The 25,258-nt window shown below is 38.0% G+C and overlaps 1 protein-coding gene across 4 annotated transcripts in view; it reads left to right on the top strand.

Annotated features, from left to right (window-relative positions):
• Afg2a (AFG2 AAA ATPase homolog A) overlaps nt 1-25,258 on the top strand; it is a 155,106-nt gene that overhangs the window by 96,241 nt on the left and 33,607 nt on the right. For 3 of the 4 annotated variants that reach the window (XM_050138278.1, XM_050138279.1, XM_050138281.1), the window contains one exon: nt 9,013-9,177. In XM_050138278.1, coding sequence (XP_049994235.1) covers nt 9,013-9,177 — 165 coding nt within the window. Of the gene's footprint in view, nt 1-9,012; nt 9,178-10,743; nt 10,783-25,258 lie in introns of all 4 variants that reach the window. The other variant, XM_050138280.1, reaches the window with a different exon arrangement.

Below are 25,258 nucleotides of genomic sequence, written 5' to 3' on the forward strand. Positions count from 1 at the left end.
TTAAGGACTGGAGAGAGATGGCCCAGTACTTGCCACAGAAACCTGTGAGGCATGAGTTTGATACCAACTGTGAGGCATGAGTTTGATACCAAGAATCAACAAAAAACACTGAACATGGTGGTATTTGCTTGCAGTCTCAATACTGAGAAGTCTGGAGGATTCTTTGGAATGGTGGCCAACCATTAAAGCTGAATTTGTGCACTCGGGGCCATCAAGAGGCCCTTCTTTAGAAAACAAAGTGGATGGCTGTGGTAAAGAACATCACTCATCGCTGATCTTCAGCTGTGTGTGCACATGAACACAGAAATAGAGACCCATAGGAATGTTAGTATAGCAGATGCATGCAGCCTCATCCATCTCTTAAAGGTGAAACAAGCATGTCCTTTGAACAACTGTTCTCCAGTGGGCCTTAGAAGATGAGCAAATACATTTCTGTAACCTGTGCAGTAGAAATGTGACCAATGTGTAGGAGAGATATAGAAAATGAAAGGCCTTTTCTTCTGTTTACATCCGTGGTTTGGAGGAGTGACTGGAGTCTGTCTGGAGGACAGGACATGGAGTATGCACAGTACTGCTCCAGCAGATACTCCTGGAGAATAGTCCTGTCTTCTGGGAGCTGTAAGGATATGGAGGGGTGGTGGAGAGCTAAGCCAAGAACTGCTCACCACCACTGTCCACTCATTCCACTAACAGCTTGTGGATGGATTTTTCTGCTCCTTCCTACCTTCTGGAAACCCGTTTCACAACATGAAGTTTATAGGGATACTTGAGGAATTAGTTGCATCGTTTTCCTCATCTTATAGCTTTTCAAAAATCAGATTCCCATTATATAATGGAAAAATTAAAATAATTCTAGATGTATGGTATCTTGACTTCATAAAAGGACCTGTCTTTTAGATGTAGGTGAGAACATGTCAGGTTAATAAAGGAAGATCGGAGACTGAGTTGTTCTTGTTCAGTTTTCACCCTTAAGGCTGCAGTGCTCTGAGGTGCATTCCTTCTGAACACCTGCTCTCACATGCATCAAGTCTTTTCTTGCACAGTACTATGGAGTTTTTACAGACCTGAGCAAGCCCAGCAATAGACAGAAAACTGTGGATTGATTGATTTGTTTTAATACAAACATATGCTCAGATGTTGACACATAGAAATCTGTTTTTAAAAATTGTTTTTTCAAAAACATTGTAACCCTAGCTCCTGGTGCTATGCCTGGCACATTGTAGACACTCAGTGGATCTGCTTTGGGAACCTCGGGCTGGACAGAGCTATTGCCTGAAGTGCTGTATCATGAAGTTCAGTACTAAGGAAGTTTCACTAGCATTTGAAGGTGAAGGGGCTAATGAGGGTTCTGATTGGCAAGCACTATTTTGTTTGCGGAATTACCAGTCCATTTAAAGGAAGGGAGGCTTCTGTGTCTTTATCTCCTTTCACAGTGAAGAGGTATGATCAGAAGGGAGTGTCTGGTAATAAATTAGGTCCTGTTCCCTGAAATGCTGTTGTGCTTTATTCCTGTAATACTTCTTCCGTACTACATCTAGAACCAAAAACCAAACCTCTCACCTGATTAAAAATCCTCCACAATTGTCTGTGAACTGTGAGATTGCCTAATGCATAATGCCGTTCATGCCTATGTTTTTTTTCCACCTGCCTACAATGTATCTCCATGATCCTGTGTATCCTTCAGTGTTTCCCAGATGTGTTCATCATCATAGATAGAAATCATCTATTACTGTTTTGGTCTTCTGAAGCTGAAGGAAGCAGTCTCTTGGGAGTGTTCTGCCCCTGCTCTGCCCATTGTTGATGTAGAATATCTCCCTGAATGGACTACATGCTGCTGTATAAGTTCATTTGCTCACAGAATTCCCTCTGTAGCACCTGGCCTTCTCAGCATGGTAATCTTCACTTTGTGATTTATGGCCTAACTCCTTGTCATTAGAAAATGTTTGTAAATATTTTAAATCTCTTTGACCTTTTTGTTTGTTTGTTTCCAGAGTATCTTAAATAAATAAATCTTAACTTAGAAGTTCTGATTTTGCATTTTCTGAGCCAGTTATAATAACTTGGTTTTAATGTTAATTACCTAATATATCAATAATGATTTTATATTGGTAAGTTTTTATTACATTTATTTATGTGGGGTAGTGTGGGTGGTGGGGTTTGAATAAAAATGACTCCCATAGGCTCATATGTTTGAATACATAGTCCCAAGTAGGCGGAAATGTTTGTGGAGGGTTAGGAGGGGTGGCCTTATTGGAGAAGGTGTGTCACTGGGAGTGGACTTTGAGGTTTCAAAGGACTCCAGCCATTCCCAGTGTCTTCCCTCAGCCGCCTTTTTGTTGTGTCTCAAGATGTGAGTTCTTATATCTCATATTCAGACTGATCCAGTACCATGCCTGTTGCCATGATGGTCATGAACTCCAACCTTCTGAAATCATAAGCCTCAAGTATTCTCTTTTATAAGTTGCTTTGATCGTGGTCATACGAATAGAAAAGTGGTTAAGACTCTGTGTGTGTGTGTGTGTGTGTGTGTGTGTGTGTGTGTGTGTGTGTGTAAATGTGGGCATACATGTGGAGGACAGAGGACAACTTAGAGGAGTCAATTCTCTCCTTTCACCATGTAGCACCTGGGGACCCTCAGGCCCTCAAGCTTTATAATAAACACCTTTTCCTGCTGAGGTTTCTGGACTAATTATGGACTTTTAGAAAAGACAAATAAAATGCTAATTAGCAAGCAGTGCTTCGAGTTCTAAGAATTAAGAAGCATCTTTCTCCCATAGATGATACTTTCCATTATTTTCAAATGGAAATCTCCAAGGAAAGTACAAACACATGCACACTCTAATACTCTAAATTTAGACTGCAGATCCGAGAAGGACTGCTGACTTGAAGGCTGTAAGTGAAGAATTAGAAAGAGGTTGGAATGAGTTTTCTGAAAATATAGTTGTTAAAATGATTCAACTAGAATGTTAATTCAGTAAGGTGGATCTTTTGCCCTCACTTTTAATGTAGCCTGCCAGATTATAAGTTTAAAGTCCAGTTATATACTTACAAAGATTCAGGAATTTTTTTTTATAAAGGAAAACACATAAAATTGAGCTTTTATGCAAGAGATTGTGCTTGAATGATAACGGGGGAGAGGGACATCTCATTCTGAGTAGAGAAGTGTGTGTGAGGACAGAGAGGCAGAAAACCCTGTGGTCAGTTTGCAGCGGGAGCTTCAGTAGAAGAAAAAATTAGGAGCTGCAGGTTGGGATTTCATTAGAAAATAGGAAATTTATGTTTCAGTGAAATCAATCACTTTATGTAGTCATGCATATAAAAAAAAGGGAGACAAGGAACAAAACAAGACTGCAGGCAGAAAAGTGTCCAGCAAGGCAGTTAGTGTTCCAAGCGGCTTTATTGGCTTGCTTAACTGAGAAAGCATTTATTAAGTGGCTCATGTGTGCCATGGTTGAACAGATGAGTGAGTGTGGTTTCTGCCATTCCTTTCAGCCTGCAGTCTGTTGGGAAAGAAAGACCATAATTAAACACACAAATATAATGAAGGACCCAGTAGAAGCCATGATGTCAATAGAGGCTTGGGAGTGGCATTAACCACACATACTACTTTGCTAGATTTAGAGGAAAAGTGGAGTGACAGAGAGAACGCCAATATTTCTCTGAAACAGACCAGAGCTGTTACCAAGCTTTACCTCTTCCCTATTCTGGAAGTTTTCTCCATGAATGGTGGGTGACTCAGTGGTCTGTTTTGATTGAGAGATGAGGCCTATCTGCCCTTCTGTACTGGAAGAGTGCACACCCTGTACTACAATGCCCTTTCTCACATTCAGCGAACCCGAGCCAGTCGGTCCTGATTTTTCTGCTTTTTTGGTTTGGTGGCTTTTTTTTTTTCTAGACAGGGTCTCTACATGTAGCCCTCACTAACATAAATTTACAGCAGTCTTCCTGTCTCAGCCTCCTGAGTACTGAGATTACAGGTGTAATAACACCATTTTTGGTTTCAGAGTATCTATTTTAATACTTTGAACTACATGGGTATTCCTATACTGAGTAAATTAAGTTGGAATGTTTGATAAAATCCAAGCTTGCAAGTGTTAAATTTTAGAGCTTGTTAAACAGAAATGGAAGCCGTGTAGTTGCTACTAGGCTTTACAAAAATATTTGCATTGTTTTGAATTGTTTTTGTACAAATCGCAAAGGGAACAGATTTTTTATTTATAAAGAACATGTTTTCTCTAATGGTTATGTATTGTAAGCTATGTAGGATGCCATGTAGACTCTTAGAACTGGAGTCTTGGAAGCCCATTTTAAAGGCTTTCTGGCTCTGATAGAGAACCCTTGCTTAACATGTACAAAGTCCTGGATTCCATTTCTGTACTGCAAAATACATACATATAATCCTAATATATGCACACACATGAATACATACAAAGTTCATGTATTAATACTGTCATTCCTTATCTGGGTACAGAAGCAGAATTCAGTGACACCCTCAAAGTGTTTACAAAAGTGAGAATTTGCATATTAAATATTTGAGGATGTCTGTCAGATGCACACTGCTCCTCTGATTAGTACCCCTTTATTCTCATCCATAAAGATACCAAGGCTGTTAGAGGTGTACAAACTTGCCCAAAAACTTAAATGAGTTCTCAGAAAATGCAGTTAGGGGCCGGGAAGATGGCTCAGCTGGGTTGTTGTGTTAGCCCTCCTGTCATTCCATTCAGTGAGTATAGATTCGTGAAATCCCCAGAGAAACCTGGCTGGCAAGACTAGCCATATCAGCATGCTCTGGGTTTGAGTGGGAGACCTTTCTTCAGTGACTACATACCTGTAAAACACACATACCACATATACATGCAAAGTGGAAAAAGAAAGAAGCAGCAGCAGCTTGCTCTCTGATTGGTTTTTTTAATGCTGTTTAGATGAAGGCGCTACAGCATCCAGTGTGACTTCATAGCAGGGAGAGTTCAGTATTAGAAAAGACCTGACCAGCTTCTTCAAGTACTATGCTGATTTCACAGAGTACTCATCACTCAATATCTATCCTCATATCCCAGAACAGTACTTAAAAGAAAAAATCTAGGAAGGGTGTTAACTCATTCATAGTTCTACAGGAAGGAAGGCTCTTTCCTGCTCTTTTTAAAGTCTGACTTTCACTGACAAGATCAGACCAGAAAAGGCCTCTCTGGCCGTAGGCCCAGACGTTTTGACATGCACTCAGCCTGCACTGCCCTGGAGCAACCTCCACAGAACTGAGCACAGGTGCATGCTGGACGATCCAGCACTAGCCATTATTCATACTCTGGTCATTGCTGTGGGTTTTTTGTTGTTGTTTGTTTTGTTTTTAAGCATTAGAAAGGAAAATTTAAACTATCAAGGAATTTATGGTTATTTTTTTTAGAAGAAAAAAAAAAGACCAGCCTATTTACAGCTGTATCCCCAGCAACTAAACAGTGTCCAGTCCGAGTCGTTATTTGGGCAACAGGGAAAGACTTACCTTTGCTTTCTTTCTCTCCATGTTTTAAGTTTCCACTTGTAGCTCTAGTTCCAGAGGATCTGACTCCCTCTTCTGAAGTCCTTGGTCAACTGCACTCATGTGTACATATCCACACAGAGGCATACATACATACACATAGTTAAAAATTTAGAAGCATAAACTTTTAAGGTTTTTTTTCTGCCCAATGTTTCGCATACGCATTAAAGTGCCTTACTCCTGTTAGCACTAACTAGACTGTTTTATTGCCACTAAAATGACCCACACACATGCGCAGACTCTTGAGTATTAGCATTGTGGGTTAATTGAAAATTAAGAAGTGATTACTGTGGAATTGAAACAGTTGTAATAGCTGTCACTTGCACTTAGAACCAAGTCATATGGTCGCTTTGAAATTGTCATCTCTGATGTGATTCTTATGTAAATTCTGAAACTGCTTAGTCAAAGAAAATAGTCTTTTCAAAGAGAGGAAGAAAATGCAACGATAAAGATGTGTGTCAACACACCCGGTGTCAGTTTCTTATTTAAAATACCTTATGGGAATTGCATGTGATCTATAAATTTTGGAATAATTATCTTAGTAACATTGAATATTCTAATCTTAATAAGCATCATATAGTTATTTAGATCTTTTTAAATTTCTCCCAAGAGTGTTCTGTATTTTTCAGTAAAGAAGTCTGTTTATTTTTATTTCTAGGTTGTGTTTGAGTTTTATAATGTATTTCAAATAAGAGATCTTTTGCTGTTTATTATGTAGCACCAATTAATTTTTTTAAAAAACACTAAACTTGTACTGTGTGGTGTTTGTATAGTTTTATACTTTTTAAAAGAATTTTCATATAAACACATCCTCTAAAGATTTTTTAAATGTCCTTTATCACTTTACACGGTCTATATATTCACTTTTCTTTCTTTCTTACTGCTTTTCTAGAATCTCCAGTATAAGAGATGGTAGATAGCATTCATTATTTAGTATTAAGTATGTTGCTGGCTACAAGTGACAGTAAGAAAATACCTTTTATTATACTAAAGAAGATCCCTTTTGCTCTTCGTTTCTGGAGAGTTTAGTATCGTGAGCAGGTCTTGAATTGATTGTCAAGTGCTTTTTCTGCATATATCAAAATGACGGTAGCATTTCTACTTTTATAATCAACGCTGCAATGAAGTACTCTGATTAAATTTTAAATGCTAACAACCAAGCCTTTCCAGAGATAACTCTTAGTTTTGATTATTTATCCATTTTGTAAATCAGATTCTGTTTGCCGGTATTTTGAAGATTTGGGGGTCTATATTTATGAATGCCATTTTACTGTAATTTTCATTCTTTGCCAAGTTTGAGGTTGATAGCCTAACCTTAAAAAACAATTTAATGAGTATGTCTCTTTCTGTGTTCCGAAATGGTTGTATAATTTTAATGTTTTATTTTTTGGATTTGGGTTGTTGTTGTTGTTTTGTTATGGGCATTGAAGCTCGCTTTCATTCCTCTTAACATGGGGCTTCCTAAGTTATCTTGGCTAGTTTTGAACTTCTTCAGTAGTCTAGATGGGTCTTGAGCTTCTGCATGCTACCTCGGCTCCCTATGTTGGAGGACTGACTGGCATTGGTCAGACGACCAGCTTTAAAACTATTGTTTCTGATTATACTAGCAGTAAGTTTAACAGTTTTGAAAGGGGAAGGAGACCTTCCCCCCTTTTGAAGTATTTATTTCCTGGTGCTTTTCTTTTCTTGCTGAAGGTTTTGTACCATTTGCCTTCAATCTGAAAGGTTCTTGGCCATTTCTGTGACACAGATCTTCTTTGACCTTCATTGTTTTCTTTTATCTGAAAAGACTTTTGTTTGTCCATTATTGAAAGCTATTTTTGTTAGGAATACGATTTTGTGGTAGATGTTTTGTTGCTGTTTTAGCACTTTAAAACTGTCACTGCCTATGTGTTGGGTTGGAGAGTCAGTAGTTGCTTGCCGCTCTAATTGGTGGTGTGAACCAGGGCCTAAAACTGAGGTGGTCTAAAGTCTCAGCCAATAGCCAACGTTATTCAGAACATCAGACGGTTTATACTCTTCCAGTTACAAAAAATCATCTGAATAAAGTATACACACTTACAAGGACGAACTGCATGTGGCAAAAACATGTTTTTCCATAGAGGCGTATGGATAACTGCTGAAATAAACTCACTCCTATCCACTACACATGGGAGGAACATGAAACCCCATTGGAAGAACAATTCAGTGTTTTGAAGAAACTGAGGTCACAATACTTGTTTTCTCGAATTTTCTCACAAGTACTCAGAATTCCCTTCAAACAGCTCCATTCTTGACAGTGTTCTGATGAGTAGTGAGTCCAGTGTCACTTTATACGCCTGTGATCAAGATACTCTTGAGTTTGATGTTAGCAGTTTGACTGAAACAACTTTTCTTATCCTCTTAGAGCTTCTTGACTGTGAATGTGTTTTGCCTGCTTATTTGGGGGAACTTTGAGGCCCTTAGTTCTACAGATTTTTTTTGTGCCAAATTTTCTTCCTTTTTCCTCTAGATCTCTGATTATGACATACTAGTCTTTTTTTTTTTCGTTTTTTTACTTTCAAGCTTAAGCAGTAGAATATTTTTTAGTGTGTTTGTGTGTGTCTTTCTGACTTCACTTCTTGCTTTCTTTATTCACTGTTGGGTTTCTTTCTTTCCCACCATGTGCCACTTATTTCCCTTTGAACTTGATCTGCTCTTTACCTTCAGTGGTCTTCCCACATCTTTGTCTGGCTGCTTTGGGTATCTGTATAATTGCCTTCTCAGCAAGGCTTTTCTGATTGTCCTATCTACCCCATTCCCTTAAAAAAAAAAAAAAAAAAGTACATTCAGTTTCTTTATTGAATTAAGCCATATACCATAAAATCCACTCATTTAAAACATCTTTATTGGTTCTTATTCATAGGTATTTGTATGTGTAATTGTTACTACATTAGCTTTTCACATGTATACTTTACACATTTGTTATTTTTTTCTCATACCAAAGCTTTCTGGCCAGTAATACATGCTCAGTAAGCTTCCTAAGTTCATTAGTCTGGCATAATATATTGGAGGCATTAGCCACCAATAAAACGCTAAAAAGTATTCAACTGACTAAATTAATCTCTGGGCCTCTTCTTTTATCATAGCTGTGCTATTTTTAGGACTCTCTGAAACAACAAATAGCCTAATATGTATTTTTAAGAGTTATTGAAGGAAGTTTTTTAAAATGTTGGATTTTTTTCATATAAAAGTACAAGTCATACATACATTTCCTTAATTGTTATTTTTTACTTATCTTGGCAGTTGTATAGAAAGTTTCTCAGAACTACTGTTTTCCTATCCCCAGAAATCAACTAGACACTGTTTATATCTTGAAATTATAGAGTATCTAGTACTTGTCTTATTTGTTTAATTGAGGATAATAGTTATGTGGGTATTTCTGAAAAACTAGGTACTCTTTTCTCTGCCGCCTTTGATATGGAATGTCAGTTCTGAGCCTTGCTGTTTCGTCTGTATAGGCTTTGATGCGGCCTGGAAGAATTGACAGGATCATTTACGTGCCCTTGCCGGATGCAGCAACAAGAAGGGAAATACTGAACCTGCAGTTCCACTCGATGCCAATCAGTAACGAGGTTGACCTGGATGAACTAGTTCTCCAGACTGAAACTTATTCAGGAGCAGAGGTAAGATCATTCCCTAAAATGCATGTGTAGCTCAGAGGTAGAATACATGCTTAGCATGCAAAGGGTTCCTGGATTCAATCCCCAAGCACACACCCACGTCCCACATACCCCAAAAAGAAAAAAACTGGGTGTGGAAGGGAAGTAGTTTCATAAAGAAAGGCTACTTGTTAATAACACCTGTTTTGAATTTACTGTGAACCATCAAATTTTAAAACAAGAAACCACTGAGTCACATTACACTTGACCTCTGTTGAATCTCATTGTTATCTGGCTCTGAGTATTTTTCAAACGAAATTTTTTCAGTATACCACATAGCACAGTGGGAGGAACATTGTACTAGAAGTAGCTAACTCCATTGGGCTTCCAGTCTCTATTTTCTAGCTAGTCAGCTAACATACACTTTACTGAATTTTGGTTCCTTTTGTTAAATTAAAAATTAGGAGAGTAGAATAGATTTTTCAGCTATATTTTGTGGATATTAAGATATCATAAACATAAAAGACTTTGCAGAGAGGTAATATTATTAGTTTTTATAATTGTGAACGGTTTTAACTATTTAGATCTAATTTTGGTCACAAAGATTATTTCAAAAAATAGTGAAAGGGACCATCTGCTCTTAATCTTAAAGAACTTTTTTTTTCTTTGTTTTTGTTTTTCAAGACAGGGTTTCTCTTTAGCTTTGGAGCCTGTCCTGGAACTAGCTCTTATAGACCAGGTTGGCCTTGAACTCAGAGACCCACTGCTGGGATTAAAGGCGCATGCCATCACCACCCAGCTCTTAAAGAACTCTTATCAGTAACTGCAGGACCTCTAAAAACTCTAAGATCACTTTTATATATGGAAGATAAGCATTTTTCCTTTTCTTAGAAAATCTTCCTCTTAGTCTATTTTTGTTACAAAATAAAATTCCATGAAGTAATTGTGTAACTTTTCTTCACTCAACCCCCCCCCCCCCATTACTGGGACTTGAACCCTTGAACCCAGCTCCCATGCATGCCAGGCAAGGACTTTACCACTGAACCACATCTCCAAACTCGTGTGTGTGTGTGTGTGTGTGTGTGTGTGTCACACACATATATATTGAAAAGTATATATACCGTATACTGCAGCAGATGTTGCTAGTAGGTAGGGGCCCCATACCCTCTTTTATCTGCTGTTGTCATCCAACTTGATAAACTCAGAAGTGATAAGCACATATAATCAGGCAAGTATCCATAGAGCTGTCTTTAGTGTCTCAAGTGGAAGAGTAGTTATCAGGATGTTAATGTGCCTTTCATATTGAACTAATTCATGATATTCACACTTTAGTACAAAATAGAAACAGAAGAGACTGTCTTCTTCCACAATGGGGTATTTGGTGGGATGGGAAGGTACATCTGTTTGGTTGGTTGGTTGGTTGGTTGGTTGGTTGGTTGGTTGGTTAAATAGTTAATTTCACAGACATATTTTTAAGTTTTAAGACTGATAACAGGAAATTTAACAGTCAAAACTTAAATTTAGACCAAAATGTAAGATCTCATCTTTCTCTTTCTCTCTCTCTTTTTTTTTTGTCTGTCTTTTTATCAGAATGACAACAGTGCTACAGTGTTTGAAGGCCAAAATTAGGTTTGATTTTTTTTTTATAGTAAAATGAATTTAAGATGATAACCTCAGTCATCTAATACTGCAGACAGTACTTTGTGAACTCTGTTGTGATTGACTTTCTCCCTAGGGTAAGGCCATGTCCTTCAGTACAGAATGTGTTTACAGATGCTTGCTAAAGTGGGAGGGAAAAGAAAAGGTTTAACTTACAGTTGGGAAAAACAGGCTTCCACTTGTCAACAGGAGCTGCCCAATAAAATTTGAACTTAGATAAGATTGATTGTATTTGACAATTGTCAGCCACATGAAGGGTAGAGATGAGTAAATTCCTGACACTTATGTTGCATTTTTGAAAATATTTAGCTATTGTTAAAGTTTTCTTCTTTTCATGTCTAATTAAAACAGTATAGCTGTGGTTGAAGTATAGATGATTCTCATTTAATGACTGGGATTGGGTAAGGTTGCTTTCAAATGAGTGTCTTCATTTGTCCAATCAGTGTTGTTCCATGAAAGCCTTGTCATGAAGCAGATCCTGTAATTCCCGAGACACTCCATGTTCCTCCTGGAGGGAACTTACCAAATGATGTCTATGCTGGGCAGTGGTGGCGCATGCCTTTAATCCCAATGCACGGGAGGCAGAGGCAGGCGGATCTCTGTTAGTTCCAAGCCAGCCTGGTCTACAAGAACTAGTTCCAGGACAACTAGGAATGCTACACAGAGAAACCTTATCTTGGAAAACTGAAAAGCAAAAAACAAACAAAAGAACCAACAACAACAACAAAAAAATTTTTTAAAGGACATCTATTATAAGCCCTAATAGTATCCTAGAGGAAGTGGTACCACACCAGTTTTCTACCACAGGGGTCCCCTAAGAACATTGGAAAACACAGATATTTACATTACAGTTCATAGCAGTAGCACAATTACAGTTATGAAAATGAATGAAAGTAATTTTATGGTTGGGGTCACCACATGAGGAACTATGTTAAAGGAAGGTTGAAAACTGCTAGCAGAAGAAAATGGGTTGTGGTCGGCTGTCTGGGACTCTAGCTGCTGAGTTCCTCTGGAAGGGTGTTATTTGTCTTCTGGCTGCCCCCTGGCTAATGGGACAGTGTTGCCTTAAGTAGATGGAAATTAATCTTGGAAGGAAGAAAGTCTTTTTTTTCCCCTCCGGTGGTGGGGGAGCTATTTTCTTTTGCTTTGATTTTGTTTAAAGTTGTTTAACAGTCAGTCATCCTTTTATGAAGTTATTCCTGCTAGTTTTGGAAACCTTTTATCTCTGACGTGTAAACTAGAGCTGATCTCCTTGCTGGTTTTGATTAAGTGATGATTTCCTGTGTTTTGGAGAAAGTACTAGTGCAGGCCAATAGCCATGGGGGTCTGTGGCATTTGGGTTGAATTCTTATTTGCATTTGAATGTCACCTTCTTTTCAGTGGTTATCTCAGTAAGGGACGGTTCCCCAAGTTAGAATGACTTCACAAGGTTTTTCAGCTTGATTGATGGTCAAAAAAAAAAAAAAAATGATGAGCATTTGACAGAAGCCACAAACCATGCTTCCACCTTTAGTTTTGATTATTTATTCATTTGCTTATTTGCTATCAGGTTTTGTATTTTGAGACATGACCTTGCTATCTAGCTTTTTTTTTGACATGGCCGGGAACTTATTATGTAGCCCAGGCTAGCTCCAGGGCATAAAAATTCTGCCTCTGTCTCCCACTAAAATGTCATGTGATGTTGTTATGAAGTGGCAATATATTTTGTGTTGACACAATAGCTAAACTTCTAAAAACAGAATAATTATTGTATCATTCACTTTATTAGTTTTTAAAGCTTTCACTTCTTAAACTTAAGCCTTTTGTGTTTGTTTCAATATTTAAATGATATGTCTTATTTAAAAACCTGTTTTGTAGTTTATGACCCCCTGTGGTCCAATAAGGGTTCTTGAAGTTTCCATACCTACTTGACATGAATGGAGCCTCGGTGGGCCTCATTAATTCAAGAGGTTCTGTTAATTTTGGAGGAGCTGTGGTAGCTGCCTAAAGAAGCACCTTGAGTTACTTTTTTTCTCACTATTGTTCCTGTTAGCATCATTACCATTGAGTGAAAATAGAAATAGGTAACTGGCAAGTAGGAATGTCTTTTCTTACCCTGTCCAAAGTCTCCTGTAGTAGCATTGCTTAGCACACTAAGTCAGAACCCACGTCTGAGAATCTGGTATGCATTCACTGTTCATCTGAACAGTTTGCCTAACAGCACATCTTAGATTGAAAGAATTGAGCATCCAGACAGGAAAGCCTTTTTGTGTCTCAGGTTCTCCATTTCTGCTAGTAAAAAACGGCTGATTTCAGGGCCCATCTCCACAGCTTGCAAAACACATCACTGCAACATCCCTCAGCCCTAGGGAGGAGCCCTGTGAAGATCACTGCCATAACCAATAAGCCTTCCATTCACATTTGAGATCTCCCTTAATCCTCTCTGCTCTTCCTGGAGCTTTTATCCTAAAGTCTAACACCAGAATTCAGTGTTCTTTCCTTGCTCAGTCTGCTAACAGCATGATGTCTTCAGAGCATCGGGAGCACCTACTCTAGAGTAGCCTTTTCTCTAAGCTGTTGTACTCCTGTTTCTGTTTGACGTTGTTACTCTTAACTCATTGTTCACAGCCTTATATGAGCTGTACCTCACCGCCCCTGGACTCTCTGTACCTCTTGGTATAGATGCTTCTTACATCATTTCCCAACCGAAACTACTGGTTGGCTTCAATACTTACTAAAATGGCACTCTGGTTTTATCTTTTCTCACATGCTATCTAAGTATTCTGATTCCATGTAAGCAGTCTAAAGAGATGGCTCAGCTGTTAAGAGCACTCACTAACTCTTCTTCCAGAGGACCCAGGTTCAAGTCTCAGTACCTCAGAAGTGTCTGTAACTTCAGTTCAAGGGGATCTGACACCCTCATATAGACATACACACAGGCAGAACATCAATGCACAGTGTTAAAAATATGATTCCATTATTATTAAGGAATTTCATTCTTGTATAGGAATCCACTAGAGGTTTGAATGATGTTTGACATGGCCATGCTTAAGATGCTTTTGGAAACCGGTGCTCTGAATACTTCTTGTGTGATTTATAGATCCCCATCGTGGCAGAGGAGTGAGAGCCTTAACAGATCATGCTCTACACTCAGATTTCAATGAAAGTCTCCTTAGGACACTTAAACACTTCTACAATAAAGAGAAGTGGCTCTCTCACTTGCCTAGGTCTCAGTTCCTTTTTGGAATGCACAGTGTGGTTTTGTTCATTTTATGTCCTGAATTCTTTGGTTCTTCTCTTCAGTATCCTTCAGTACCTGATCAGGTTCACAGCTATGGTTTAGAAGATACTGTAATAAATAATATAAATAGAAGTACATATCAGCTAACTTCTTCCTTGTGGTCTCTTAGTAAGTAAATGAAGGCTATGATATTGTTCATTATAACTTTGTTTTTAAAACTTAATATATTGTAACATACGGCCAGTTCACAGTCACTTTTTTGTATTTCCACACCTCAGTTTTTACTTAATCTGAGAAGAACACACCACTTGAACTTTCCTGGGGCTGTTCTAGATGTGTGATTGTTTACACCACAACAAGTCACCTGCCAGAACACTTTGTGCTGCTGTACCTGTACTCTGGGCTGCTTGGCAGGTGTTTAACACTGCTGTCATCTTTCAGGAAGCATAGTCAGAAAGGAAGTGGATGGCAAATAAGCAGCAAGCTTAAAACAGTATTTTATATCCAGACATATAAGCCCCACTGTAGGAAAGCCTATCCCGGCAACAAATCAGGGCCTACCTCAAGGCTTGAATTCAAGGTAAACCTATATCTCTAGAGGATTAAACTTGTGGTGATAATGACTTAGCTTTTTAATATTCACCCTTGTTTATTTTGTGCCAAATTTTCTATTTCTTCAGGCTAGGTCTTCAAAATTCTTGAAGTACATTTGCTTTTCCATCTTCAGAGGAATTATAAAATTTAGGAATTTTTTCCAATTTATGAGACCCTATGATTTCTTTTTTATGAAGTGTAATTAAGTATGTTAGCTCTGTCACTTAAGTTGTTGTATGATCAGTTCTTTTTATTTGGTTTTCTGAGGTGATGGGAAGCTAATTTCCAGTTATATTTCTAATCTTTTTATATGAAAAACATGTCCTCATTTTATTTGAAAACTGATCCTTGTGTTAAAAGCTTTTTTTTACTGCGTAAAATTGCATGATGTGTAAGTACAGATTATGGAATGAGGACATTGTAGAACCAGATAACAACCCTGCCCACAGAGTTCTTGTCGGATTCAATAGCACAGTTCTTGGAGAGCTGTTCTTCTTTGTCAGCATAGGGCAAGTGTTCCAGGAATAATGCTTTTATCATCAGCAAATCACATTTGATCTCTATAATACTAAACATTTACAACTTAGCCTAAGCTTTTTCTGTTTTATCTTAGAATTTTTAAATATTCATAATCATTTTACATGTATTGTTTTCAGTTTTAAGTCACTAAGCTTATATTTCATACTTGAATGTAGTGTTTATTTCAATTGTCTTATCAGTACTTTTGATTCTTAGTTTAGTCTTTTTTTGTTAAAAATATGTAATATTTTATATCTTTAAAGCAAAAGTTGATGTTTCTTTTTAAACTATTAGATATCCCTCTTTCAGAATATTTTCAGGAATCCCATTTTCCTGACTTGGAGCTTAATTTTGTTCTCTTTTTATGTAAGTCTTCCTAAGTTAAGAAAATTATTAAAACTAGTAACTTTGTATAACTGAGAATTTCTGTTTCTACAAAAGTAGTTGTTTAGAAAATAAGCATTCCGTTACAACACTCTTCTTTAGACTGGGATTGAACAGAGTTGTGTCACTTGTCCATTGTATGTTGAACAGGTTCTCATATTTGATCTCCTCCAGGGCTGAGCTTTCATCCCATCAGAGTGTTCTAAAACTCTTACAGTGGGTGTCTGGACTTTTAGTCTGCTTACTCTGTAATACAATTTTGCCTTGAGCTAAGAAAGGAAAGCGGTTTGTTTCTGTTTACAGAACTTTTATGTTTCTTTGTTGTTATTTATTTATATTTTTTCTGATGTTCTTTAACACAGATTGGATATCCTTCTAAAATGCTTGGAGACTTGGATATTTCCAACATTATTTATGATTACAATAATTTCTATGTGTTAACTAGACCAGTAGATTCAATGCACATGGTGCTTTGCTGTCATGGGAAGTCCTCATGAATAAGGTATTTTCTCTTCAGAATGCAAAAGTTGTCACCCTTTTAGCATTTGCACAAGGTATTCTTTCAGTTGTAGCAAAAGTCACCCCCTCACATAATCTCACTTGAAAGGAGCCACAGGAACTGCACAAGGGATGTGGTGATAGGGCACTTCTGTGCCAAGCACAAGGCCCAGTCTGATCCAGTCCTAAGAAAATTAAAAATCAGTGCCTTTCTTTCTTTCTTTTTTTTTTTTTTTTAAGAAAACAGAACAAAGGTTTCTTGTTTACGAATAAAATTAACTAAAAGCTTCACTATGATCCATGCACTGATATCTATAGTATCTTGAACTGTTTTTATTATTCTGGTAATGAGCTGCAACATAACTGTAGGTGTAGAGAAGTTTGTACATTTACTGAATAATCTGTCTGTAATGATTTGTCTAAATAAAGCTTTTTGTGTCAAGTGTCCATAAGCTAATCACCCAGGAAAATCAACCATAAGTTTTCTTTTTTGGCAGCGAATACTTAAGATATATGCCCTTAATGTTTATATTCATATTATAGACACACAAAAGCAGGGTAAAGTGAAAGAATGTTTTTGTAATACTTCACATAGAAAGCCACAGAGTGAGGAAAAAGAGGAATCAGTGCCTAATTATGGTGCTTTCTTGCCTTTTTTCTTCCTAATGGTAATTGCTCCTACGAATTCCCTATTGGCTGAATTGAACCCTCACAGAATTCATACTGAAGCCCTTCTTCCCCTCTTAATTGTTTTTAAACATAGAGCTATAGAAAGGTACCAAGTTAAATAAAGCCATAAGGGACGTCAAAGCAGCAATTGGAAGAACACAGTAAGTAACTCTAGACAAGCCAGATGAGAGGCCTGACCAGAAGTTAATCATGCTCATACTTGATCTGAATGTTCCAGCCCCAAGATACATGAGAAATTAAATTCCTGCTGCGGAAGTCACCTTGGCAATGATAGACGGCCTTTAGTGTCTGCAATTTGGAAAAACATCCCCCAGACATGCAAACAGTTCCAAAATGCAAAACTCAAATCATCATGCTCAGGCACTGTGCTGACTCTAAACGGCATGATAGAGGCATACCTGCTGTGATCTGCCCTCCATAGAGACATGGTCTTCCTCTAGCATTTGCTTGAGCATTTGTTTTTTGCTGTCCTGTGTATGTCTTGTGTTGTTAGACTTAGATGGTTTTAAGGTTTTTAGTCTGTATGCTATATTTATCACAGTTTAGGTAAGCATTACTGTTGTAGATCCTTTGGGTGTTGACAGGTATATTATGTGTCCACCATAACTGTACCATGTAGAGCAGCTTTGCTACCCTGAGAATCCTGCATTATGTCTTTTCATCCTTCTTCCACCTGCCCCAATCCCAGACAACAGTTTTGGTTTAATTTTTGGCTTTAAATGTCTGTGACTTTGGCTGGGCACTGGTGGCTCACACCTTTAATCTCAGCACTCAGGCAGAGACAGGAGGATCTTTGTGAGCTTGAGGTCAGCCTGGTCTACAAAGTGAGTTCCAGGACAACCAGAGCTACACAGAGAAACCCCATCTTGAAAAAACAGAGAGCGAGCCTGTCTGTGATTTCACCTTTTGTATCATGTCATCATTAGAGTCTTTTCACTTAGTAGCTTGCCCTTGGAATATTTCTGTGTGTATCATTCCATTATCTAGCTATGCCAGTTTGACTATCCATTGGCATATTGGAGGACAGCTTGGTTGCTTCCAGGTTTAGACACAGGAAGATAAAGTTGCCCTAAATGCTTGTGTATGGGCCTGTTCTTGAATTTGCAGTTTTGACTCTAAGGAGTGGGTGCTAAAGAGTCCTTGGGTTATATGATGGAGTAGGGCAGTTGTTTCCTGATAAACTGTCTTCCAAAATTTCTGCACCATTTTTCATTTTCAGCAGCAGTAATTGCTGCTTTGTTCCCACTCTTGCCAACTTTCCTGCTGTGGTGGTTTGTGTCCGAGTAGTGCTGTGGTGTTGCTGGCTTAACTTTCTAGTGACATACGCTATGGATTATCTTGGTGTTTGCCTGCTTCCCAGCTGTGTTTTTTCATGGGTATGGTGTCACTTCAGAGATTTAGCCTGTTTTTTTAATCCGATTTTTTTTCTTACTTAGTTTTAGACTTTCTATTTCATATTCTAGTTCTTTATCAGTAATGTTTAATGTACAGATTGTATCTTAGTCTGAACATTATTATCTGTCCTTTATTATCTGGTCTTTCACAAAGGGGAAACTAACTTTAGAATCACTGTAGTTACTCCATAGTTTTTGCCTTCATTTATAAGTGTAATAATTTATAGCTTTTAATGTCAAGGAGACTGATTTTTCCCCCAAACTATTACCTGAGAAGTAAACCTTCATCCCTCCCTCTTCTTCCTCTAACTAACATTATGCTACTGTATAGAGCAAGCATTTCTACCTACCCAAGTCTCTGGGTCCTAAATCAGGCAAATTTGATGCTTTGTGTGTTCTGGTAGGCAACAGAAAGAGTACGAGACAGAGAGACAGACAGAGGCCACCTGGCACTCTTTAGTGCTGCTAATTCGTAGCTGTTAAGACCTGGTTAACTTTTTTGTTTTGTTTTGTTTTTTAATATTTATTTATTTATTATATATACAAATTCTGTCTGTGTCTATGCCTGCAGGCCAGAAGAGGGCACCAGACCCCATTACAGATGGTTGTGAGCCATCCTGTGGTTGCTGGGAATTGAACTCAGGACCTTTGGAAGAGCAGGCAGTGCTCTTAACCTCTGAGCCATCTCTCCAGCCCCCTTGTTTTGTTTTTTGAGACAGACTTGGTAAACTCTTAACACTCTGTACTTTAGCTTCTCTGTCTTGAATGAAATTCTCCCTGAGAACTGATAAAATTCTCATGGTTTTGTTTTTAATTTGAATGTTTATTACTTCTTTTTTCAAATCTCCTAGGGAAGTATTTATATCACTTTTATCCCTCTCTCCCCTCTAAATCCTCCAGCTTTCCCCTTCTTGAATTTATGACCTCTTTGATAATTATTACTGCTTACATTTAATGTTTTCTATCCAGTATTTGATTTTTATATTGTATATTGCTTACTTTTTGTAATGATGTCAGAGCTAATGTTGGGGAAATTGTCTACAGAAATTCTAGCAATGTCCTATTTTAAGATAATAAGGTCAAGCCAAGTGTGATGGTGCATACCTATGATCCTAGCATTCAAGAGGAGGCAGGAAGAACATGAATTCGATACTAGCTAGGTATATAGTGAATTTGAGCGCTCGCTCTCTCTCTCTCTCTAAATAATAATAGCGAGTAAGAAAAAAAAGGTACTGATATTTAAAGGAAGTAATTTATCCTCTTTACTGAAACTTTAAAAGAGAATTGAGAAATTTTTAGTGGATCACCTCTTACAGACTTCTTTTTCGGGTTGGAATACAGGGGCCTCATTATCTGAGGTTAGACTCAATCAAATACATGCTCCTCCACCCTTCTAAGAGCTGGGACTACATGCATGAACTACAGTGGCCTTTATACATGTGTATAAAGAAGCAAAACTCATTTTTCTTTAATTATTGTGCCCACATTAGAAGGCCTTATACCAGAATTCTTTGTTTCCTCCGTGAGCAAAAGAGAGGGGAAGCAGACTTAATAGCCAAGAAGCAAAAGAGAAACAGCATCCAGAAGATATAAAAACATGCTCTAACTACTGGGCTTCAGTTTACATCATGTGCTGATATGACACGTCGTTCTTTATTTGATTCTTGCTGGAACCATGCTAATAATGCTTGTGACTTTTGTAATTAGAGCTAAAGTTCACTTAATATACACAGTGTGTTGTTTACTGACTCAGACATCCCTTAAGTTAAAACGGCCTTGTCACCTTCTCTAGTACCCAAAGATGCTTTCTCTACAAATCTGTAATAAGTGTGTGACACTCTAACAGCATCCCTGCCTCAGCACTCTTCATGTTCTCTGGAGGCTTGATAACAACCTTCATTGCTTCTTTTCTAATAAGCTTTCTTGCTGCCTTCTGAAGATACCTTTCACTCACATGAGCACATTAAAGGTTGAAACTTCTGCTGGCCTTACTTTTAAAGTCGTCCTCATTGCTTTCTTCTCTGTGCATGAGTGTCTTGATTGCTGATGTTATTCTGTAACTTTTTAAATGGTGTGTACCACCACCCTAATCTACATATGGCTAGATTTTTTTTAATTGGGTGAGAAACACAGGAATATTTAGAGACATTGCAGCTTTATGGAACTCTGATTTTGAATCCCCCTCCATATCATCCCTCCCAGAAAGTTGTCTGTGTTCTTTCCCAGCCCAGAATAGACACCACTACTCATCATTCTTAAATGCTTCCATGTTCCCTGAGCCAGAGATGCATGAGCTGTACTACAAGTGTGTCTGTTGTGGCTGGGCTCTCACAATCTATTGATCTTTGCATGGTGTCCAGTTGAGGTTATCTCCAGGGACCTCCATTATGTTAGGAAAAATCCTAACATGAGCCACTCTGCCTGCGCTAAGAAATCCAATTAGGTCAGATTAAACCAAATTAAATGCCCATGTTTTATTAAGTAGCAGCACTCTTGGGTGACCGAGAGCTTGACAGGGGAGACAGAAAAGCGGGGAGAACATGCAAACCCGGGACCATGTGTTCCTTCTCCGGGAGCCCACTTAAATACCCTATGGGAGTGGTCCTGACTGGCATGCTGGGATTTGGAGTCCAGACCAGTGCAACTCCCAGGCCTTGGCAACTTCCAGGGGCTGCGCTCCCGATTTAACAGTTTCCATTTGCTGTGGAGAGAAAATCTTTTTGACAAGGTTTGATAGCTACACTTAATTGTGGGTATTAGGATAAAATTTAAATCTAGTTAAGGAATTATACTGATCAAAGTGGTAGCAGTAAATTCTCTTCTAAGATCCATGACCTCACCAGCCCTGGGAAGTTGACTGTACCAGGCATTATTTCCTTCCTGTTGAGTGGGATTAAAGACAGCTCGTGGTTACCACCACCAGGTGAGTGTTTCTGTTGTACCTTAGTGGATGTCTTGCCCTGCTGGTCATTATAATGTTTCATAGTTATCATGGCTGGGTAGTACTGTTTATTTCTGCCCTCCCTTGGCTGCTTACATAGTACTTTCAGGTACACTGGAGGCTATACCACCGACAGGAGACTTTCATGTTAGAGTTCTAATCCATGTCCTGTTTCCTAAGTGTGTGTTATCTTCAGCAATAGGTGCTACCTCCAGCCTCTGAGAGGTTATCCAAAGGCTACATCCAAAGGCCCTGTATTGTTTTAGAGGAGTCATTTGAACTATGACCACTGAAGAGGAGGTCTCTCATGACTGATACTGGGGTTTTTGTTAGTCTGTGGTATTGTGGGGGTCATTGTCATTCCTCCAAAGTGGCATGTCTTCATTTAAGCTATAGATGGAAACACATACACTTAAATGCATTTTGCATAATATTAGGTAAATGTAAAAGTTATTTGATTCGTTAAATGTTTATCAAACAACCTTAGTGTTATTTGACTTCTGTCGGGGACCATCCTTGACAAAAATAATTCTCCTTACCAGGGTAGGGGCATGGAAATTGAAGAAATATAAGTAAAGGCTATCAAGACACATAAAAATATCAGAGCAGAAACCATAGAAGGTATGGGGAGGACATTTCCATGACTGAAATCCTGAAATTTGCCCACGTTTATTTTCCCACAGCTTTTATGCCCAACATAAATGGGAGACTTTATCAACATGATACAAAAGGATAACTCACACAGTCAGTGACTTTATCACTCTGAGGCATCAAATCATTAGCATTCTGTTGTCTAGGTAGCAAAGCTGCTCTAGATCACATTAAATGCTGAAGACCTCTACCCTTCCCTTCCCTAGGTGACCTCATATTTACAAAAGAAGGAGCAGAAGTACATTTGCATATCCCACCACCTGTCAGGATGGCATTGAGCTATCTTAATTTCAAAAGAATCAAGGAATCACCTCCTGAGTTAGGACTTTCAGCTATGCTTGTCAATCTCCAAACTCTGACCATCAGACAAGGTGGAAATGGTCCAGCCTTTTTCCACCTCCACAGACTTCTGTTTCCTTTCTGTGTTTCTGTCTCTCCCTTTATATCTGTATCCTGCTCTTTCAAGCCCTTGTTTCTACCAATCTTTGTTCCTTTAGAATTTCCTGATATCTGTGGTTACTCGATGTTCTCTGAGAATTTGGATCTAGGAACCACGGGTGAGAAAAAATTATGTGGCATTTGTCTTTATCATGCTGGATATTTTCTAAGTCCATCCATTTACCTACAGATTTCATGATTGCATTTTCCTTTATAGCTATATTGTATTTTGTTTTCTGTATGTTCATTATCCATTCCTTTGTTGAAGGACACTTAGGACAACTGAAAAGGACATTAGGATAGTAATTTATTTTTTCTTTTAACAATGACACAGAATGAACACAGAGCACCCAAAAGCACCGTGTTTGGGGTGAGAGAACCTGAGTTTTCAGTGTTTCTTATAATAGGCCCTTTAGCCTCTTGATGCCATCCTTTTTTCCCCCATGACACTTCTGTAAAAGCAACATTTAAAAGATGGATTAGAAAGTATTTCAGTTATAATCTTCTCTGGTAAATAAAACTAAAACATGGAGTTAAAATATGAAAAAAATTATAGCTCAATGCTTTGAAAACTAGGATTTTGCGCTATGATCATTGTGAGGTGTCTATCATATCATAATTGAACCTGCCTCTACACCTTGGAAATACAAATGCCACAGTAGTAGAACTTGGCCATGACTATTTAGTGTTAAAATATGTTTGTCCTTTATATTATAAGTGCCAACTGTCTTTATTTTAAAAGTGCCTTCACTGTCTATAAAGAACTTAGTGAGAAGTAACTTATCCAACTATTTTTGTCAACTTGTTAATATTATTAGGCATCAAAATTTTAAATTAATGTTTTGCTTGCTCACCCATTTCTCCTTAGAGTCTTTAAATAAATCTTGTAGAACACATCCTTCATGAAGTTAAAGAAGAAAGAAACATTTGGAATTCTTTCATGTCCCTACCTGAAATTTTTGAGAATTACAACCTTGAGCAAGTGCCTATCTTGGCAAGCAAATTATTTTAACTTGATCAAAGTACAATGAGAGCACTGAATCGTAGCTTGAGATGTTACTATTTATGTTAAAGTAAAAAGTGGAAGTACAGGTTAGCATTTCAGCTGAGGATATAACTTACATAGAATACTATGTAAAGTGGAACACATAGGAAATATATTTTTCTTTCAGTCTATCTGGGAATGAATATTTGGGGAGACACCTAAAACTATGAGGAATTATATCAGAAAGCATCCTTCTGTCCTAGCATCAGCCTAGGTTCTTTAGGAATCTCCATGGGACCCTTGGCCAACAACCCCAACTTATTGCAACCCAGTTTCACCTTTGGAAACCTTGCCTAGTAGGTCAGATTCTGTATCCTCCATTACGAGGAGTCCTCTCTAGGGTCTCCTTCGTAGATTCCACAGAGTTCCCACTGCACTGAGCATCTTCATCATTTTCCCTAATGCTCCTCAGTTCTAGCTGTCTCCCCATATTCTCCCTCCACTCCTCCCCACCTGGTCTTTCCCACTTCTATCCCCAACCATGCCCAGTCAACCTGCAGAATTGATTCTGTTTCCCATTTCCAGTGAGATCCGTGCATCCCCCCTGCACACAACCATCCCTCTGGGTCTGTGGATTGTAACTTAATTATCATTACTTAACAACTAATATCTACTTATTAATGAGTACATATCATATTTGTCTTTCTGAGTCTGAGTTATCTCACTCAATCTTTTTTTATAGTTGCATCCATTTGCATGCAAATATCATGATGTTAATTTTTTTAACAGCTGAGTTATACTCTATTGTGTAAATGTGCCACATTTTCTTTATTCATTCTTCATTTGAAGGATGTTTATGTTGTTTTCAGTTTCTGCCTATTATGCCAAGAGTATTAGTTATGTCTTGAGATAGCTCAAGACCCAATTTTCTGAGGAGCCACCATTTTGATTTCCATAGTGGTTGTACAAGTTTGCACTTCCACCAGCAATGGAGGGATGTTCCCGTTGCTCCACATCCCCACTAGCGTGAACTGTCATTTGTGGTTTTGGTCTTAGCCATTCTGATAGAATCTCAAAGTAATTTTGATTTGCATTTCCTTGGTGGCTAAGGATACTGTTCAAATTTCTTTAAGTGTTTTTCAGCCATTTGATTTTCTTCTATTGAGAATTATGTTTAGATAGATCTGTACCCCATTTTTAATTGGATTATTTGGGTTTTTGATGTCTGATTTCTTGAGTTCTTTATATTTTTTGAATGTTTAACTTCTACTCAATGTGGAGTTGATTTAAAAAAAAAACTTTTTCTTTTTGGTAGACTTCCTTTCTCTTTATCCAATTGATGTGTCTTTTGCCTTACAGAGGCTTTTCTGTTTCATGAAGTTCCACTTATTAACCATTGATCTTAGTACCTGTGTTATTAGTGTTGCTGTTCAGATAGTTGTCTCCTGTGCCACTGCGTTCATGACTATTCCTACTTTCTCTTCTATCAGGTTCAGTGTATCTGGTTTTATGTGGAGGTCTTTGATCCACTTGGACTTGAGTTTTATATAGGGTGATAGGTAGGGATCTATTTACATTTTTCTACATACAGCCATCCAGTTTACTAGCACCACTTGTTGAAGATGATTTCTTTTTTCCAGTGTGTATTTCTAGTGGCTTCTCAATGAAAAATCAGGTGTCTATACATGTGTGAATTTATGTCTGGATCTTCAGTTCCATCGATCAGTGTGTCTGTTTTCATGCCAGTATTATGCAGTTTTTATTATTGTAACTCTGTAGCACAATTTGAAATCAGGGATACCTTAAGCAGTTCTTTTATTGTTCAGGATTGTTTTAGCTGTCCTGGGTTTCTTGTGTTCTCACATGAAATTAGAATTGTCTTTTCAAGGTCTGTAAAGAATTGTTGGAATTTTGATGGAGATTTTGTTGAATCTATAGATTTGCTTTTGGTATGATGGCCATTTTTATTATGTTAATTCTACTGATGCATGAGCATAGAAGATCTTTCTATCTTCTGATATCTTCAATTTCTGTCTTCAAAGACTTGAAATTTTTGTCATGCAGATGTTTCATTTGTTTGGTTAGAGTTATCCCAAGACATTTTATATTGCTTGAGGCTATTGTGAAAGGTG

Source organism: Alexandromys fortis, unplaced genomic scaffold (assembly GCF_014885135.2).
Source record: "Alexandromys fortis isolate MF-2015 unplaced genomic scaffold, M_Fortis_MF-2015_v1.1 scaffold_15, whole genome shotgun sequence".
NCBI lineage: Eukaryota > Metazoa > Chordata > Mammalia > Rodentia > Cricetidae > Alexandromys > Alexandromys fortis.